This window comes from Anoplophora glabripennis, unplaced genomic scaffold, assembly GCF_000390285.2.
Source record: "Anoplophora glabripennis isolate ALB-LARVAE unplaced genomic scaffold, Agla_2.0 scaffold332, whole genome shotgun sequence".
Classification (NCBI taxonomy): domain Eukaryota; kingdom Metazoa; phylum Arthropoda; class Insecta; order Coleoptera; family Cerambycidae; genus Anoplophora; species Anoplophora glabripennis.
In genome coordinates this window covers 155669-177873 of record NW_019416706.1, presented here as the reverse complement: position 1 = coordinate 177873, position 22205 = coordinate 155669, and the positions used below count along the sequence as shown (strand labels likewise).

The 22205-nt window shown below is 30.9% G+C and overlaps 1 protein-coding gene across 1 annotated transcript in view; it reads right to left on the bottom strand.

Annotated features, from left to right (window-relative positions):
* LOC108910273 (UDP-glucuronosyltransferase 1-8) overlaps window positions 1–18476 on the bottom strand; it is a 29921-nt gene extending 11445 nt beyond the window's left edge. The window contains exons 1-3 of the mRNA XM_018714832.1: window positions 17971–18476; window positions 15363–15724; window positions 8833–9055 (exon numbers count right to left, since the gene is read on the bottom strand). Of these exons, the coding sequence (XP_018570348.1) occupies window positions 8833–9055; window positions 15363–15724; window positions 17971–18421 (1036 nt within the window). The 5' untranslated portion in view covers window positions 18422–18476. The remainder of the gene's footprint in view (window positions 1–8832; window positions 9056–15362; window positions 15725–17970) is intronic.
* Window positions 18477–22205: the final 3729 nt, after the last annotated feature.

Genomic DNA, 22205 nt, shown 5'->3' with positions numbered 1-22205 from the left:
TCAGACATAATATAAAAACACTATTACCATAATGCGTATAAAATATAAAATGATTTTTATACGGTTCAATATTATTTATCTTTGTGCCGCTCGCTACGCACATCGATAGAATCTATAATCGTCTAGAGACCGAGTTACACTGAATGTCGATCTATATTCTATCTCTGTCTTTTGCACGTGGTAGGGAATAGGGAAATGCTTTTTTAGTGGGTGTAAACGGACTTGATTTAACCCGTCCTGAGAAACGTCATAGCATAAGCGTAGACGTGGGGTCTAATTCCATGGCTATAATAAATTCATAAATTAAAAAAACACAATTGGGACGTTTTAAAATTCTGTAATAATTAAAATGGATCAAAGTGCCTGTTATAAAAAACCGTAAAAATATTAGATGTTATGTTTTATTATATTTTTTCATTATTTTCTATATCTTTGCAAAATGGATAAACTTTTTTAGTGACGAATTTTGAGTATTTACAAAACGTGGTGGTTTTTATTGGAAACACATTTCAGAATTGTATACTTAGGTTCTCAGTAGGAGAAATGGGGAACAATTGAATTTCGTCGATTACAGCGCTATCTATCATGAATCGAAAGAAAAATGTTTCAGAGAAATTCTACGTACTTTTAGCCGTAGAATTCGAATTTGCAATAAACAATGGTGGTTGCTCTTTAAAATTTGAAAGGGGAGGGGGGTGTAGAGAAATTAATTTTAACACTAATATATTTCCCCCGCGGAATGATTAAATTTTGATTATGGATGTTTTTTCCGTAGGGTGCTTATTTCTCGAGAAAGGTTTAAGCTTAAAAAAAAACACTCGTTATATGTGATCCATTACCTTCTAAAAATGGTATTTATGACCAAACCATTTGCATGAGGTTTTCTGTTTAAAAGTTGACATTAAAAAAATATTTTATCCCAAGAGCTTTAAATTTTTGTTATAATTTTAATATCTTCCCATAATTTTTTTCGTTAGTAGAATATTTGTTAAACTGTGGCAACGTCTCTAGACTCATACATATACGTAAAAACTGATCCATTTTTTTAATGATAACTAGAGTTGTCATAATTGGCCGCGCACCAAAAATATCATCAATATAAAATAAAGCGAACAATGATTATAAGATGTATGTTATTGTTACATTGTGAAACACGTAAATTGTTTTACGCATCATTGCCATCGATTCCATAATCTCTATGGGATCCGTTATAGATCGATAGAACTTATTCGCGGTGGTGATAAAATATCTTTATCTGAAGACGACAGTTCGACAGCTACTGATGTAATATTTGCATAATTAAATATTCTACTTACAACCTGGTTCGACATGGTAATTTCCACTCGGGGTTGTATTTATTCCAGTAGGAATTAAATGTTTTATTATTTACGGTATCAAATGGTAGGTTACATGCAATCAGTAGAAATATTAAATCAAACATAAATTGAGTCTTCCAATTTTCGCCAGTATTTTATACGTGTGTACCACTGTTTAATACTTATTACTTTATGTTTATTAATATCTATTTTAAACGTTTTCATACATACAGGGTGTCTCACGGTGACGGCCCATTAGAATTATTTCAGTCTGCTTCGATTTAAATTTTGAAAATTTGGAATACCAGGTTTTCGGGCATGCCATTCTCAACTAAAATAATGGCGTCTACGTACAACTTCCGGTTATACCGGAAGTCGCCATCAACTTGCTTAGTTTAAATGGAATACCCTATATATTATTGCAATTTTGGATTCTACGTGTTATTTTAGGTGGACATTTACGAAGTTTCCTTATTCCTAAAATTAACCGTTTTCGAGATATTTAATTTTTTCAAAAAAGTGGAGAGAAACAGTGACTAGCTTCAAACCATGTGTATTTTATAGTAAGCAAGATAAAACAATAATATTTACAAGGGGGGATAGCTAAACCCCTAAGCTTCCCATCCATACTTTCAAAGTGGCTTAATTGCATACAGGATGCTAGAAATTTAATGCCGAGTTTAGTTAACTTTAAACCTTCATAAGTCGGTTTTTTAAATGGAACACCCTGCATGTTTTTCTAAATTCTGATGCAAAATTTTATTCTCTTTCGAACGGTATTAGGGTTCCCTATACCTATCTCTTCTAGTTTTTAAGTTATCTACTATTTTCTGTGTAATTACCTAAAATCATGTAATTTTTTGCGAGGATAGCAAAACTTTAAAACAAACAACTAAACTGTCAATTTGTTGTTAGTCTCTTGCAGTGACAGTTTAATTTAGTATTTATAAGAAATGGAAAACAATATATATTCAAATGCTGATATTATAAATTTATTATTCATTCACGGACGTTGCAATGGGATTATAAGCAGAACATGTACAGTTTTAATGAGACATATCCAAATTTTCCACTAATGAACAGAATNAATATTTTATCCCAAGAGCTTTAAATTTTTGTTATAATTTCAAAATTATATTATATATTAATAATTTTTTTCGTTAGTAGAAAATTTGTTAAACTGTGACAACGTCTCTGATAACTGATAACTAGAGTTGTCATAATTGGCCGCGCACCAAAGATGTGGGCATCATCAATATAAAATAAAGTGAACAATGATTATAAGATTTATGTCATTGTATCATTGTGAAACACGTAAATTGTTTTACGCATCGTTGCCATCGATTCCATAATCTGTATGGGATCCGTTATAGATCGATAGAATATTCGCAGTGGTGATAAAATATCTCAATCTGAAGACGACAGTTCGACATCTACTGATGTAATATTTGCATAATTAAATATTCTACTATCTACTTCCAACCTGGTTCGACATGGTAATTTCCACTCGAGGTTGTATATATTCCAGTAGGAATTAAATGTTCTATTATTTACTGTATCCAAATGGTAGGTTACATGCAATCAGTAGAAATATTAAATCAAACATGAATTGAGTCTTCCGATTTTCGTCAGTATTTTATACGTGTGTTGTGCACTGTTTAATACTTATTATTTTATGTTTATTAATATCTATTTTAAACATTTTTATACATACAGGGCGTCTCGCGGTGACGGCCCATTAGAATTATTTCAGAGACTACTTCGATTTAAATTTTTAAAATTTGGGAAACCGGGTTTTCGGGCATGCCCTTCTCAACTAAAATAATGGCGTCTACGTACCACTTCCGGTTATCCCGGAAGTCGCCATCAACTTGCTTCCTAAAAACGTTTTCGAAATAATTTTCAAAAAAATGGAGAGAAACAGTGACCAGCTTCAAACCATGTGTATTTTATAGTAAGAAAGATTAAGCAACAATATTTATAGGGGGGTAGCTAAACCCCTAAGCTTCCTATCCATACTTTCAAAGTGGCTTAATTGCATACAGAGTGCTAGAAATTTAATGTCGAGTTTAGATAACTTTAAATCTTCATAAGTCGCTTTTTTTAATGGAACGCCCTGTATGTTTTTGTATATTCTGATACAAAATTGTATTCTCTTTCGAACGGTATCAGGGTTCCCTATACCTATCTTTTCTAGTTTTCAAGTTATCTACTATTTTATGTGTAATCACCTAAAATCATGTAATTTCTTGCGAGGATAGCTGTGGAATTTTTAGCATAACGTCAAAACAAACAACTAAACTGCCACCAGTTATTTATTATTATTTATTCACAGACGTTGCAATAGGATTCTAAGTAGAACATTTGCAGTTTTTAATGAGACATATCCCAATTTTCCAACAATGAGCAGAATAAAGTTAAGAAGAATTATAAAAAATCAACTTCATACATAGTAATACACAATTTTAATTATCTATATTGATAATAATAATGCACTAAGATAAAAAAATATGTCTTAAAAAAGTCATAAGTGTTTAATATGACCCCCATTAACAGCTAAGCACTTGTGGATTCTAAAGATAACACTATCAGTCACCGCTTTTGCTATTTCAGCTGCAGGCAATTCATGGAACGCTCTTCGTATTCGTGCAATCAGATCCTCTTTTGAAGCAACGGGTGCAGAATAAACTTTTTGCTTTATTACTCCCCAAACATAAAAATCTAATGGAGTGAGGTCGGGAGACCTCACTGGTCAATTCCACGGTCCTAGGCGTCTTATCCATCTATCTTCAAACATTTCAGTCAGCTGTTGATCGATTTGATTGTGACAGTGAGGTGGAGCCCCGTCTAATTGATACCAACACTTCCTTAGTTGGCCTAAAAGTATATCATCTAGAAAATCTGCCACAACCGTTTGCAAAATATTGAGATATCTGTCGGAATTTAAAGTTTCTTCGTCGTAGATATGGTAAGATATTTGGTTGTCTTTAATTAGACAAAAAACATTTACGCTAAATTTATTTTGCAAGTTTTTCCCGGATAACATGAGGATTTTCAGATGACCACAAATGAGTATTATGTCTATTAAAAATACCTTCTTTCGTACATTTTGACTCGTCTGCCCATATAATATGTTGCAAAAATTGTGGATGTTCTTGGTGTCGCACTAACATCGTAAACACTAAACTAAATTGTACACGTTGCACGGCATCACCCGAATGAAGAGCAGAAAGTAGCTTAAATTTGTATGGATGCATATCATTAGTTCTTAGCATCCTGTGAAAAGACGCTCGTGAAATGCCTAAATCATACTCTGCGGCAAGAATTGAGGATTCTGGATGAACATTAAAATAGGCTAGCACATTTATCACATTATCTTCATTTGAAGTTATTGGTTTTGGCTTCGACCATACTCTAGTTGATTTGCTAAAATTCTTCTTAACTTTTTTCTGCTCATTGGTGGCAAATTTCGATATGTCTCATTAAAAACTGTACATGTTCTGCTTATAATCCCATTGCAACGTCCGTGAATGAATAATAAATTTAAAATATCAGCATTTGAATATGTATTGTTTTCCATTACTTATAAACACTAAATTAAACTGTCACTGCAAGAGACTAACAACAAAAATTGCCAGTTTAGTTGTTTGTTTTGAAGTTTTGCTATCTTCGCAAGAAATTACATGATTTTAGGTGATTACACAAAAAATAGTAGATAACTTAAAAACTAGAAGAGATAGGAATAGGAAACCCTGATACCGTTCGAAAGAGAATAAAATTGTGTATCAGAATATAGAAAAACATATAGGGTGTTCCATTAAAAAAACCGACTTATGAAGGCTTGAAGTTAACTATACTCGGCATTAAATTTCTATCAGCCTGTATGCAATTAAGCCACTTTGAAAGTATGGGTGGAAAGCTTAGGGGTCTAGCTATCCCCGGTATAAATATTGTTGCTTAATCTTTCTTACTATAAAATTCACATAGTCTGAAGCTAGTCACTGTTTCTCTCCATTTTTTTTTGAAAAAAATTAAATATCTCGAAAACGACTAATTTTAGGAATAGGGAAACTTCATAAGACTCGATCTAAAATAACACAAAGAATCCAAAATTGCGGTAATATATAGGGTGTTCTATTTAAAATAAGCAAGTTGATGGTGACTTCGCTGGTATAATCGGAAGTGGTACGCGGACGCCATTATTTTAGTTGAGAAGGGCATGCCCGAAAACCTGGTATCCTAAATTTTCAAAATTCAAATCAAAGTAGTCTCTGAAATAATTCTAATGGGCCGTCACCGTGAGACACCCTGTGTATAGGTTGTATGAATTACATTATTGTTTATAGTGTTTTAGTAAAAGAAAGTATTGTTCGTTATTTAACTTTCTCTATGACCACATACACTTGAAATAACACGTGTTGAGTGCCGCTTTATTGGACTTTACTACTGATAAAGCTATAATGCTGACCTGAGTATATAATTTATTACTCCTTGCTTTTTTATTAATTTTATTAAAAAATAAAAAATCAAACAATTAATCTAAGGAAGCAGCTTAAATATGTATTTTTTAACTCATTATTTTCCTTTACTTTCATAAAATTCTTTTCTGTTCCAAAAAATATATATTTTATAGCTACTTATCGGTAAATTTGTTGTTTTTTTTTAGTCAGTATAGTAGGAATTGTTTGCTGTTTTTTAGCACTAACTACGCTCGACATAATTACACACAATTATGCATCAAAAGACAGCTAAATTCGTAAAAGAAATCGTTAGATTACAGGGAAATCGATGATTAAACCGACAGCTAGGCAGCTCGCGTCGCTGACTGACGATGACGGCGCCAATGGCTAGCGGACCGATTGTGACAGCTCTAGTGATAAACCATCCAATTCAAATGTCTAGAGTTATATAATTACGAGACAATTGAATATCCCAAAGTCTGAAGCATTTTCTTATCTAGATTAGAAATAATAGAACATTACTCAATTCTATAGCCAAGAAATTCCATCGATTATAATTTTATTTATAAATTGTTGGAGCTGATAAGAATTCATTTTCGTCAGACATAAGCATAAGTAATAAATAATTGTACATTATCTTTTTATAATTAATAAATTCTGCGTCTGAATGAAATAATATTTTTATAATTATTATGTTTTAAACAGATTAGTTATTTATATAGCTGTTGCAAAAAAGTGTTAGCCATGTGACGAAAAATCTGTAAAACTAGAGGCTGAATTTGCTAACTAGAGTGCCAAAAAAACTTTTTAAAATAGTTATTTTAATAGAAGACAATTAATTTATGTATCAACGCAACGCAGCATAAAATAATATTTAAAGATATGCGCAATTTTCCTCTTACCAAGTCCATTGTTATAAAATACAGGGTGTCTCAGTTTTATGAGACTTCGGGAGCAGATAGTACGACGAAAAGTAATGGCACTTTGTCATATAAATTTATTTCGAAATCTCAACCGTTTTCGAGGTACAGGGTGTTAATAATTAAAAAAAAATCATTTACTGTAAATATCTTCCGAAATAATACAGGTATTTGAACTAAATTTGGTGTACGTTATATTGGGACAAGCTTTCATAAAATACTGTAATATCAAGACTTTTGCACAACCTGTGGCGGAGATATGGGAAACTCATTCGACTATTTTATAAAAAAAAATATTACCGTCCTGTGCAAAATAATAATTGATTGTATTCTGAAAAAGCTTGGCAATGGGAACAAAAAATGCCACTTACATTTTGTCGATACCTGTCTCTGTTTTACGGCAAATTGGATTTTTAATTTAAATAAAAAAATAAAGTAGCATTTTTCGTAGCAATAATATTACTATTTGAAGAAAATCATTAATTTCCAAGGTGAAGATTTTTATTTGATGCTAGACCTTTAGCATAAAGGTTGAATATGTGGTTGAAATTAGATGGGGCTAATGCTCATTCTGGTAGAGTAGTTGAAAACTGGTTAAATGTCAACAGATAGATTGGCAAACAGGGCCTTATTCCATGGGCAGCGAGAGCACCAAATCTTACCCCTCTGGACTTCTCCATATGGAACATAATTCAAAATTATGTTTATAAAGTCCAAATAAATTCAGAACTATTAATACGTCGCATAATAACCGCATGTGACCAATTAAAAGCAGACAGGATTCAGCTCCGGTGCATACGATTAAATATTTTAACACCCTACATGTATTGAGGCAAATTGTGCCCATTTTGAACAACTGTTATGATATGTAGCAACAATCATTTATTAGTTACTTAATCTGTTGTTAAATTAATTCTCAGCATTGAATTATTATGCAATTTCGTTATTAACCTGTTAGTTAAATTTTTGATGTAAATTTTATTTACTGAAACGGTGTTATGCACACAAAAAAAATTCCTGGCGGTAAAAAATGTGTGACAAAAATCTAAAAAAACATAAAGTATCATTATATTTCGTTGTACTATATGTTCCCGAAGTTTCACAGATTAAAACTGAGGCACTCTGTATAACTTTAGACGAAAATATTGTGACGACAATCAAATAAATAAATCGTAGTAATCTATATTATGCAAATAAGCGGCAATAAGTGGTGTAGAAGTATGCTAGATCTGTGGTCAAGCGGTGTGCCGCTCTATGCTCACAATACACAATGCTACTGACTGCCATAAAAACACGTGCCATACAATCGCTTTCGATATGAGTAAGAAATTATTATTATGTTAACTTTTGTTGGTACTTATTACGTACTATACTTATATTTCATGGTAAATTCAATGCGAAGCGTTTATTGTAGAAAAATAGACACTGCCTCTTTTTGTTTCATACTGCTATGCAAATACTTTATATGTATTCTTATAATGTAAAGAGTTTGAATAAAATTACATAAAATAAAACTCGACCTACAGCTAACCCTGTACTACTTTGCAGCCTCAGACATTTCCGGTCTCTAAAATAACTTACACAAGTGACTAATTTTTTTACACTAGCATAACAAATGACTTATTTCAGTATTAAAATGAATGCCGAAAAGACTGACATTATAGAGGTAGAATATGGTACCACAATAAAACCGTAGGTAAATTCTATTTTAACAACAACTGAGTCAAAAAGCCCGCAAAAAAATTAAACTGTGATGAAGAGGCCAAACATGTTTTTTTAAATGACTCAAAATTAGCTGATAAAATCTAAATAAAACTCTCTAATAAAACGAATCTTTATATTATCAGTAGCATTAATTTTACAGGGGAAGGTTTTTCCTAATTCGAAGTGGCAGAGATGTATGATGTAATTGGTGGTTTTTTAATCTTAAAAAACTACTCTTGACTTTTTTGATGAAACAGTACATTTTTCCGATATACATAAAAAAACTATTTAAATGTCTTTAATACTTTTCAAAATACAGTTATATTAATTAAAACGTATCGAGTTATCATGATACAAACACGTGCCAAAAAATTAAGATCTCGGCCTTGAAATTGTTTATCAATGAATATCAAGTCAATAAAAGTAACTCACATAGTACATCAAGCTGGGGCAGCCACTTCTGAATCATGACATTGTCGGGCTTGCCCTCCATGGTCTCGTTCTCCCATTTCCACATCACTCTCTGGGGTAATCTTTTGAAAGCTTTCAAAAATGCGTTCACTTTGTCCTTAGGGAACGTATCACCCTTGACGAGAGACCCCAAACTAAAAAAGATGGCTCCTTCTTTTGACTCGTTTACCCATTTTTCTATATTCTAAAAATTTTTTAAAATTAGCCTACTTTCACATTAATTAGAACGTGGTAGAGGGGGCAGAAAGACTGTCTTTTTTAGTCAGTATTTATTGCCATAATATTTAGCTAAGAAGTGGATAATAGTACGAGTCATTTTATGTTAGAATTCTATTTAGTAGAGTAATTTAAATTTCTATCTACCTTAATTTATCTATCTATCTATCTTAATAAGTTGGTATTAATTCGCATTTGTTCTCTTTCATATTAATATGGATAGAACTTGTTTTAAGTTATGAATAATTATATGCAAAACAATTTAGTATTGAATGGGTTTTGTTTGACAAACTGGTAGATACAGCAATTACAATCGTAAAATTCTTATTTGTAGTCACGTGAGAACCATGATAGTTATAATTGTCAACAGTCGACGCTAAACTACATATTACAATATTTTCACTTAATTACAAAGGTATTAAACAAAATAAAAAAAATCGTATCGAATGAATTCAAACAATGCACTTCGGTAGCAGACATCCAGAGGATATCTAACGTCACAGATAATATTCCTAATTGTTGACATTGCAGAACTACTACTCCATGGGCTGCATGCCACAACTAATATTGAACTACCGTTAACAATTTCAATATTTGATTATTACACTATTTGCACTTATACAGTGTGGAACAGCCAAATGGAATGAATTCAATATATCAATTATTTTACATACTTATAAAAAACCTGAGACACGTCGATTCTGGATTCTAAAATGACTTCTTGCAATGTAAAAATTTCATCCCTAAATTCGCCCTCATCGAATGCCAGTTGCAACCCTTAAATTTTTAAACGGGCTTATGATCTAACGGAATTACTGTTTAAATAAAATTTATATCTGCGATAATCTGTGTTATACTTTTTTCAATGCACCAAGACTGTAGGTGTTACATAGACAAATAAAATATGCAAATATCTACTTAAGGTATTTTAAAATTTTCTACAACAATGTGACAGCAAAGGCATGTAGCCATTTTCATGCAAAATCAATGAAATTTTAAGATTCTAATAGTATTTATATATCATATCATATCAATAGTATTTATATATATGTACAAAATAGAAAGTAGACTAATTTTCCAAAATTGTAGTAAAGTTAAATACAAGATATTGGCGCACAATTTTTTAATAATGTGTGTCACAAGATTGTCGTGTTTGTATAGTATATGTAGTATAATAGTCAAGACTTACGCTATTTCGACAAACCTTATATTCTTTTTATTTATTCTCTTATACCTGGCATATATGGAATGGGGACTCGTTTGTCCCACCAGCGGTTGGCATGGAGTCTCAGGTATGAAGGTGCAAAAATTTTAGAAGAAAAAATCCAAACCCAAAAAACCCACATATCGTTTTCGAAGGAATTTAATTGCCATATTATTTAGCTAAGAACTGTACGAGCCCCACATATCATTTCTGAAGGAATTCGATGCGCTGAATACGATCCTGTAGTCAAGCCTCATGACTACCCGATGAATTTCGGAGAAATGTGAAATTTTCGGGTGAGAACTGGCCTAAAACTGATTTTTTCATAAATTTTGTCCAAATATATAATTTTCGTAGTATTTTGAGGTGCTCAACGCGAATCCATTAGTAAAATTTATCCACGGTTTTGATATTTCTCAGAAAATCCGATGAAAACTGGCTCGAATTCATATTCAAAACTGATTTTTTCCTAAATTTTGTGTAAATATGTACAGGCTCTCTACTGTAAGAGGGCCACTCCTAAGTATCTCGCTTTTTTGTTGCAATTTTTGAGGCCTTGATGCTTGTAAAAACAAATTTCTGATCCATGACCAACTTTATGAGTAAACATAAAAAAACCGGAAAAGTACCGAAAGTTTAGGGCCGTCTAACTTTTTTATTTTTAGAGATAGAGAAAACTTATTTTGACAAAATTTCATGGCAAAATATGATATCTTTCATCTGGTGTAAACAAATTTTTGAAGTATCATATGTAATTTGCTGCGCCCTCTATGCGGACAAAAAATATTTTCATCAAACCAGATTGTGGATACAAAAAATTGCTTGTTTTTTCCTCTTTCATGCGATATACTACATGTTGTCTTTATCTTTTATATTTATTACATTTTTATAATTTTGGTATAAAAAATGTAGATTAATGTATAGAAATTGTTTTAAACAGGTCAACTACAAGGAATTTTATGAATATAATGTACTTTTTTGAAGCTAAGAATCTGTAATATCTGGCACCCATCAGTTTACCATCATAGAAGTAAGGTCCTATGCTTTTGGTATCAAGAATTCTAACCCAAACGTTTACTGAAACCTTTGTTGAAATCCAGTTTCTCCTTGCCAATGTAAATTATCATTAATTCATTTGAAGTAAATGTTCCTATTAATAAATTCATTTTTACAATAATTAGGCACATCTGACCAAAAAATTCTTCTGCATATAAAAGGATTCTCCCTCTTGTCACCACCTACACAACCCTAATCTCCTCGGTTTATCTTCCTGCCTCAAGCTCAAGAGGTGCACTTTTTTCACCTTATAACATTTGAAACCATTTTCTCGTAATATCCTTCTTGCACTATCCCTCTTTAAATTGTAGTTCACTTCAATCGCTCACTCTTTTGCTCATTTTTCCTATTTACATAATTTGAAATTCTGTTAACAACAGCTGATTTTATTAGCGAAGGTTTTCTACATTCCGCAAGTGCTTGAATAGAATTGAAATTGCATTGATGGTACAATACAAACATAATACACTTCTCAAAATATCATTATTATTCAAAATTTAAATTTTTCAAATCACAGTTAACTGTAATAATTTCCAAACCAACAGTTATGTATAAACTATAACAATAAACGATTTGTTAAATAATGACATTATTGGGATGACACATCTGTTTTCATAGCGTGCTACATTTAGTGTAAGCTACTTTATCTGTGCAAGAACAATGTTGAAGGCTTAGTTTTCTCTAAAGTAAAAAACCAATATTATAATATATGTGTATTTTGCTTAAAGAAGTGCATTATATTTATTACATTTTTTATAGTTGACACGTGTCTACAACAATTTCTACGTTAACACGAAAATGTTTACATTTTTTATACCAAAATTATAAAAAATTTAATAAATATAAAAGATACAAGTAACATATAGTATATCGTTTGAAAAACAAGCAATTTTTGTAGCCACAGCCTGCTTCGATGAATTTTTTTTTGCCCGCGTAGATGACGCAGCAAATTACATATGATATTTTAAAAAAATCTGTTTGCACTAGGTGCAAGATATCAATTTTGCCATGAAATTTTATAAAAATAAGTTTTCTCTATCTGTTAAAATAAAAAAGTTAGACGGCCCTAAAGTTTTGGTACTTTTCCGTTTTTTTTATAATTGCTCATAAATTTGGTCATGGATTTCAAATTTTACGAGCATAAAGGCCTCAAAAAATGCAACGAAAAACATATAAAGATTTTTGACGTGTGGTACATAGGAGTTGCCCTCTTATAGTAGACAGCCTGAATATCATTTTTGTAAAATTAAAAAAGTAACTACTAATTTTGTATTTTCTGAGAAATATAAAGGTCGCTAATAGTATCATATTAAGCGCATCAAAATACTACGAAATACTACCTATTTGGACGAAGTTTAGGAAAAAAATAAGTTTTGGGCCAGTTTTCACCCAAAAATTTCACTTTTCTCCGAAATCTATAAGGAAGTCATGAATTTTGACTACAGGATCGTTTTCGACGCAAGAGATTCCTTCGGAAATGATAAGTGGGTCTCTTGGATTTGGACTTTATTTTGTATGCCTATGTTATCTAAGGTAATACATTTTTATTTCTGTGTATATACAACATACAATATCGTCACATCAGTAGTCCTTAAATTCCATTAACGATGCCTTTTGCAAAAATTTAGTGAGAGAGCCTATAATATTATCTACTTATTTTTTATTTTATTTTTCATTACAATACATTTTCCTGTCAAACTAGTAATAATTACCTACGTCATTTCAAAAGCAATTTATAGAACGGACATATCCTAATTTACAAAACATTTAAGATACTGTTCTCTTATAAGAACTGTTCAATATGATCATTGTTGTCAGTGAAGGTGCACACGAAAACCAAATTTTCTACGTTGTACCTTTGTTTGATAAAAACCATAGTAGGTTATCTTGGTCAATATAATGTTATTAGTTTTTTGAGTGTATCATGAAATATATCAGAATCGTCCAAGACCAAATCATCATTTCGGATATATTGAAAGTGGTTTTCGAGAAACTGATTAGTTTAAAATTTACAGAGACAATGCCGGATGTCTTCTTCAAGCTCGAATACCCACTGTGAAAGTATAAATTCTGGAAATTATGGAAAAGAGCCCGGCGATCAGATTAATACAGAGGCAGATTACAGTTTCCAAAAGTGCATTGAATAGGGTAATCTCCTAAGAATCAGCTTCTTCTAAATCTTGTTCTGCCATTGGTCTTCAATAGATTATTCGCTAAAAGCTGTAGACATGAACTTCCACAAGTAAATTCTTTCCACGGAAGAATCATGTTGTAGGAATTGTGGCATAAATGTCTACAGCCAACATGTTCACGCCGATGGAAATCCCCATGTGGTTATGGAGATACAATTTAGGCCAGGAATATAGAGTTGGACGCGACTTCTTGTTTCGGCAAACTGAATTTATCACTATAGATGCTAAATATTATGTACAATACCATATTAGTCCCCACAGTCATAAAAATGAGATTGTTTACAGGCTGGTTAATTGTATAATTTTTACGTAAATTCACGGTTTTCGCTTATAACTTTTTTCCATTCATTTTCACGAGAAAACAGTAATGTACTTTTTTTCGTCTTCAAAAGACCTACAAAACTAGCCCTCGAGCGTCAAAAAATATTGATTAGATTAAAAGTTATAAACAAAAGAAGTTTATTTATGACTTTCGAATTAAACATTTATAATTGCGTTATTATTACCAGAACGTTTTGGCATCGCATCCTTTCATTCCTTATCACTGTCTAATAACTCACACGAAATCTGGAATCGGTAAGTTGAATAGTTTACAAGTTATCCCGAGGATTTTCCACAATCGCACTGATTTTTTTCATGGTTGATTTCATAATAATACATTGAAATCTATATATTTTTTTTAATTTCAAATTTGCAGCCTGGTAATTTTTTTATTTTTTAGCCTTAGTTGCAAAAAAAATATTCAAAGCACGCGCGTGATATAGTTATATATTATTACATATTCGGAAAGCTTATAAAAAGAGCTTTAAGTTAAAAAGAAATCGTCAAGATTCGTTGAAAAATAACGGAGTTACAGACTGTCAAATATATTATTTGCAAGCAAATTTCGCTTTTTTAACGGCAGGACTATGAATATTATCGTCATTTTCTTTGGACTCGCTGTCGTTCGCTTCCCCCACTCTTCCGCCGCGCCACGGCTTGTCGAAAAATCAATCGACCCACTGACTTTTGACAATATTTTTTATGCACTTAACATACTTCCACAAATAAAATATTTTTATCTGGGAAAGTACTCGGGTTGCCGGTTATGACAGTATTTTTTTGCCGCTACCAACCTAATTTGTTTAACAATAGGCCGTCAACTTTGACATCAATATTTTTTGACGCTCGAGGGCTAGTTTTGTAGGTCTTTTGAAGGCGAAAGAAAAAATACTCTACTGTTTTCTCGTGGAAATGAACGGAAAAACGTAAAACGTAACGTAAAAATTATACAATTAACCAGCTTGTGAACAATCTTCCCCCATTTTTATTACTGTGGAAACTAATATGTTATTGTACATAATATTTAGCATCTATAGTGATAAATTCAGATTGCCGAAACAAAAAGTCACGAAATAGTAATTTCCCAGCTCTTTTTTATGACCTAATTATGGGACATCATTGGAGATGCTATACACAATTTGCTGAATAAAGGAATACTGAGAAGAGAACATTTTAATTTTTTCATACAATTAAATTTATTTTATAGAAAACGGTGGTCATATTGAACAGTTCTTATGAGAGAACAGTTTATTACTTTTAAAATGACGTAATTATTTCAAGTTTGATGGATGAAATAGAAAAAATTTGCAAAAGGGAAAAGTTTTTATAAAACAATTTATCTTTAAAATTAAAAAATAATAAATAATTTTATTAAATCTGCTTATTTTGATTGTCGAAAACTATGGCAGCTCCATGTACATGGAATATTGATGAAATTAGTTTTTAATATATTTTTTATACATGGATAGATCTATTGGCTTCATAGGGACATTAGGACTTACCGAGGGTAGTGGTTTTGGTGTTCCCAAGTGAATTCCACCTACTTCTATATCTGCCGGTACAAGTGGTCGAGGTAGATTCAAAGTGAAGTGACTGTTTGAGAGAAATAAACTTATATTGTACATGATGTTCCCATTTTCAAGCAAATCCTCGCCGAGGTACTTCTTGGATAATTCATTTCCTGGAATTTCCATTTTATATTTGAAAACTAATCTCGTATAGAAGTACATCAGGGTGTTTTCTAAACGCTCTATGAAAGACATGTGGTCTGAGTAATCCATGAAGATGACAGGAATGTACGCTGGATGGTACGGACTTCCTAACCAATCGGGTACCCATGGTAAAATAACGCATGACGATAGACCTGTGAATATCAAAATCACTACTATAACATAGCATGTACATAATACATATAAGAAAATTGAAAAAAATAATTATGAAAGAAGATTTCGGAATATAATGTTTCACATACTTTTAACGATGTTTCTATTAGAACTCGGCTCTTAATTAACAGAGGTCAATTCCAGTGAGAAATCTGAGAATTCGAAAAAAGTTTTGGAATAAAATTATTGCTTTTGAGAAGTTACAAGAGTTTACTTAGGTAAAATTTTGGCACTTATTTCTGGGGCACTCTGTATATAGTGATCATGTTGAAGTATACATCGCATCTGCGCAATGCAGTCACTTTTAAAGGAAATTTAATTTTTAAAATTAGCAGTATTTCTGACAACAAATCTTTATATATTTTTAACTATTACTAGTTTGAAGAAGAGAATTGCTAGTAGATCTTATTAGTAAGTGCTTAAGCAAATGTTATCATATTTTTTGTGATGATCGATTTATATGAAATTACATTGTTCTGGATTTAAATATAAATTATTGCTAATTAACCAAATTTAACTTATGTGGAATACTAATTGTAAGATATTAGAAAAAATTGAGGTTATCTGCGTATGAAAAAATTACATTAAATTATCAATAATATAATTTATAAATAGACTGAATAATATGGGTTAGAAATGGAAATAGCTTCCTTCCATTTCCACAGATTTATGACATCGATACATATTGAAATCTGTTCTGTTCATATTGAAATCTTATCTGCAAAGATAAGATTTAATCAGGTTTATCAGATTTATAGAAAAGCTATCATTAGTGAACGAATAAATGTTGTAAATAAATAAATATGTGATATATGCTGATTCCATAAAAAATAATAGGTAGATTATTTGTATTTATTATTTACTGGTACTTGTTACAATACTTACATATTTTTTATTATAATTTTGCAATCTTTCTTTCATGTGCTTTTGCACGGTAAAGAACCCTTTTGCCATATGCATGTGTATTCATTACAGTACAGAAGAAGAAAAATTTTGGAAATAATTATTTTTCTTTCTCATTTTCAGAATTCAATTTAACTCCATTCTGCGAAGTCAACGGATAAAAGCAAACATAAAAGCTAAATTTTTGCATTTTGGGGAATGTAGTAGCATTAATTTACTAATTTGTCAGATCTATTTGGTAACATAACATTTACAGATTCATTACAAGTGCAAGAAATTATGACATTATATTAACATTTTTAAAAATATTACAAAGCTGGGATCTCCAATTTATTAACACCATAACATTGAGAGCTTTTGGTGATTAGAAATGTTATTTTCATTTTATTTGTTATGTTATAAAAAATAATCTAATGAGATCAATCTACTTCTTCTATTTTCAATACCCGATAAAAAAATGTTCATATTCATATTCGTGTGTCGTGATTTCCCGATTTTTTAATTATTTAATGCCATTTTAGAGTAGTTTTCACGAATTTTTTCAATTTTTTTTTCAATCAATTAAGAACTTATAAGCATTTGAATATTTTACCTACCTATAACTTGGGAAAAAACTAAAGATATAAATTTTTTCCTTTTGTTCGCTTTGAGACGTATTTTTATTTAAAAAAATCTAAAAATACCTAATACATTTTGAAAAGTTTTTTGATTTTTAAACCAAAAGAGCGCTATTTGAAAAAGAGAGGCTTCTTTTTTTACTTCCAAAAATTCTCAACTAGATATCCTATTTTTTTTTTCATTTTGTTCGTTTTGTAGCGCATTTTCGTAGTTTTATAATAAAATATAAAAAGGTTTTTGAAGTGTTTTTGTTTTTTAAATCAAAAGAGTGCTTTTTGAAAAAGAGTGTTCTTTTGTTACTTCGAGAAATTCACAAAAAATCGTCTTTTAATATGCAAATTTATGGGTCAAATTCTATAGTGGGATCTTTTTTATTCTATGTATTTTTTTCGAATATAAAAAATGTTTTTAATTAAATTTTTTACAGATAATGCAAGCTACTAAAGCTACTTATTGTAGAAGTAAATCGCGATGATTAATTATTGAAAATACTATATTTTTAAAACTACTGCTAACGAACATTTTTTACCCAAAATATTCAAATGTTCATAACTTCTTCAGCATTAAAAAAAATTGAAAAAATTTGTAAAGGCTACTCTAATGGGCACTAAATAATACTAAAAATTCAGGAAATTTAAAATGGTCGGGATTTGGCATGAAATGCCTTATACGTATGGAACTACATAATATAAATCATGTTGTCTACCTATAAATGGTGCTTGATATTTCTTAACCAAACCCATAAAGCAATTCGTGTTAAATACTTCCGTCAAAATCACATCGAATTTGTGATTTTCCTGAACAAATTTCACTAAATTTTCACTCTGTAAGCCTCTAGGACAGTCCATTTCAGCGAATGAAGATATGAAGTGTGAACCATTATAATGTTTTGACCTTGAATGAGGCACCTGTTCCAAGTTTATGGCCCCCGTGTCAATGTTGGGATTTTGCAAGCTGACGTCTCTATAATTCTTTATTGGATCCTTTTGTGGAAAGTAACTGATTACCGTCATATTATGTCCTCTTTTGGCAAGAGTTTTGAAGAAAGGTTCAAACGCCATGAAATGACTTTTACCAGAATGTGGAAATATCACCAAAATATTTAAACCAAAGCCGCAACATATTGACGCTGACAATAAAATTAAAATCCTGTACATTGTGTCGATTAATTTAATACCAAAAGTGTCTATACATCACAGATTTTAAATCACACTACTAGCGCATAAAATGTTGTTTCTGATTATCAAGAATTTTTTTATCTAGCATGTGGGTTAACAGGTTATAACACTTACTTATCTCTGTGAGTTTATTATAAACATCAACAAAAAAATGATTTACTGTTATGTACACATTTTTCGATACATCAGACTTTCAATTATCTAATCTAATGTTATTAATAGGAATAAAGTTAACTCAAATGAAATATGGATGCGCCCACCATCACAAAGAACAATCTCAGTTTTCCATTTAGTGTCATATTTAAACAATATATATTTAATTATTACTACATCTAATATACATTGTACGATATACAGGGTGTTTCTTAATAATATCCGAATAGTTAAAGGCGTGATTCCACATGGAAAATTAATGATAGTTAGCATTATAAACTATGGTCCAAAAATGTTCCGTTGCGAAAATACGGGGAAATTAATTAATATTTTCGAAACCGCTTGAGATATTTCAGTGATATTTAGTACGTAGTGATAGCTAATAAAGGGGCATGTTTTTCAATACAAGCATACTTTTTAACTTTAACAGTGGCGTGCGTACGAGCACTGACTTTGATATTTAAAAAAATGGTACGCCAGTGGTTTTCCCAAAATAAAATTATTTTTGAAATCTCCCTTCAATTCGAAAGATAAGAGTTCTCTTGAGGTTTTGTCCTGTGATTCGCCATTTTTTGAGTAAAAAAAAATAATAGAAAAACAAACAACTTAGAAAACAGAAATAACATACAATTTGTACTGATAAGTAATTTTAGTAATATTGTTAGAGACTTTTTAAACCACCAGTACCTAAATAAATGGAAATTGTATGTTATTTATGCTATTTAAGTTGTTTGTTTTTCTATTATCTATATGGCTTTAGGGAGGGGAGGACAACAGAAGATGCTATTTATACGTTAACATCATATATTTATGACAAAATAGATAAAAAAGTACCAACATTGTGCATCTTCGTTGAACTCTCCAAAGCTTTTGATACCGTGAGCCATAAAACTTTATTGAATAAAATGGAGAATTACGGATTAAGGGGAAAAATAAATCATATTTTGAAAAGTTATTTGTCAGAGCGCCAGCAACTAGTACAAGTGGATGAAATTTGCAGTGGTACAAGACCTCTTACACGTGGCGTTCCGCAAGGAACGGTTCTTGGACCGCTGCCTTTTATTATATATGTAAATAGTTTACTGCAACTGGATATCGGTGGGAAGGTACTAAGCTTTGCCGATGATACAGCCATTTTGTTTGAAGGTAAATCATGGGAAGAGTTAAAAACTGTAAGTGAAAATGGCTTTTCATTAATCGAAAAATGGTTTAGATTTAATTTACTTACCCTCTAATAGTCTACCTAACATGGGACCCCTAAAAATAAATGAAAACCTTTAACCTCTACATTCGAGAATCCAAATCAGTCCAAATAAGGATAGATGAACATTTAAAATGGGATTTACAAATTAACTACATTGTTAGGAAAATTAGAGGCGTATTATCACTTTTTAAACATCTAAAGAATTTTCTCGATATAAATCATCTGAAAATACTGTATTTTTCACATGTTCAGTCTCAGCTGATGTATGGAATTATTGGCTGGGGGGTGTGAAAGATTTGCGTCTAAATAACCTTAATGCCATCCAAAAATGGATATTAAAAATTATCTATGGAAGACCATTAATTTACTCTAGTGATACTCTGTTTTCAGAAGCAAATATTTTTGATCCTAGACAACTGTAATGCCTCACCCTGTTAACCACAGCAAAAAGATATGTAATATCCATTAAATTAAACACTGTTTGTTTATAATTGTGTACAGAAATTGTCTTATATTTAATTGTAATCTTACCTGTTATTTTTTATTGTACTTGATATTTAAATAAACATTATTATTATTATAACTAGTTTTGATAATTGTAATAACTTACAGAAAGTACTTGACTATGTACAACCTTGGTGTGTAGAAAATAGCCATTGAAATTCAAGGCCTTAAGTTAGCAAGAACATTATGTCCATAAATGGTAATTATAGTATCGACAAGACTGTATTATCCCGATGCAAGGATTTGGGTGTATTGTTTGACGCAAAATTTTCGTTTATTGATTTAGTCATTGAACCGTTAAAATTTTATGGATTTATAATAAGAAACTGTAAGCAATTTACTGACATAAATGCTATTAAAACTTTGTATTTTGCGTATCTAAATTAGAGTATACAGTAACATAAAAAAGGCTCTTGAAAGTGTTCAGAGAAAGTTTTTGAAGTATCTGGTATTTAAAGATATTTGGTGTTTATCCCAATAGGGGTATAAGTTACACTGGTTTAATTTAATTAGTCGATTTGATATTACCAGTTTAGAGACTAGAAGAATTTGTATTTCAGTAACTTTTTTTTATATAAAATTTTATTCTTATTAACTGCGTTGAATTGCTTTCTTCTNAATGACTAAGTTTCTTGAAAACTAACAAGAGTAAGAAAAGTTTTAGAATTAAATTCCACATAAAATAAAGTAATATTTTTTTAAGTCCGCCAAGGGTTAAAATACTCTGTCACATTTTAATAGTGCATCATCCGTTATCAACCCTTTAAAATGCTTCAATTGAACTCTACTTACTGTCGATTAATGCTCTTGGTACACTCACATCCCTGTCCAAATTTGGTCTTTCTTAGTTCAAGTATAACTGAGATATTGATTTTTTTCGAAATTTGAAACCCCACTTTCAAGGCCAATAACTTATCGGTGGTGCAGATTAGTATAAAAGTAAATTACGTTAAATCACTATATTTTGGATTTCCCTACATGCGCTGCTCTGTGTCGGTTCTTATGCGAAACACTGTATACTCCGCAAATTGGAAGAAGAAAGAAAGTGATATGTGGGAGAATTTCAGCATTATACACATTTCAACACATCAATTTTTGGATATGAATTGAAATATACAAGGTGTTAAAAAATAAGTACTCAAAATTGAAGAGTATGTAAAACATGTCGAAATATGATGAATTAATATTACACCGTTTTGAAGTTATGAAATAAAAACTGAGTTACCCCTTCAAGGGGCTTTATCTCCCTTAGGGGCCGCCACTGACAAAAAGGTTTTCATCATATTTCGACATGTGTTACATACTCTCCAATTTTGAGTACTTATTTCATTAACACCTTGTATATGTAATTTAATTTAATTTAATTCACCCAACGGGAGAAACCCAATTACATGATGAATAGGTATTACAGCTACAATAAATACACATTAACACAAGAAGCATAAACATTTAAAATAAGTAAAAATAAACATTACCAAAAAATACAAACGTTAATTAGAAACAATGTCAGTCAATAAATAAAAAAACAGCAAAACGGTAAAGTCACAAAAGAATTAATATATCTAAAAATCATCATAACAACAACAGAAACAACAATATAAGTAATACAAAAACAAAAAGAAATTAAAAACCGATAACTCAATTGTAAGAATAGAAAATTCTTTTAATATGTGCTAAAGAAGTATTGAAAATGTCTAGGCTATTCTCCATATTATGATAATTAAGGACCCCTTTGATGTAAAGGGGTACACCGCAACATGTTTGTGCGCGAAGAAGGAAGACTGAACAAACTATTTGATCTGGCATTTATTCGAGGAACACGGTAATTTACTTGTGTTGTAAGCTCAATGCAATCAATATCGTGGTTGACAATTTTGTACAAGAACATTATCGAGTACATAA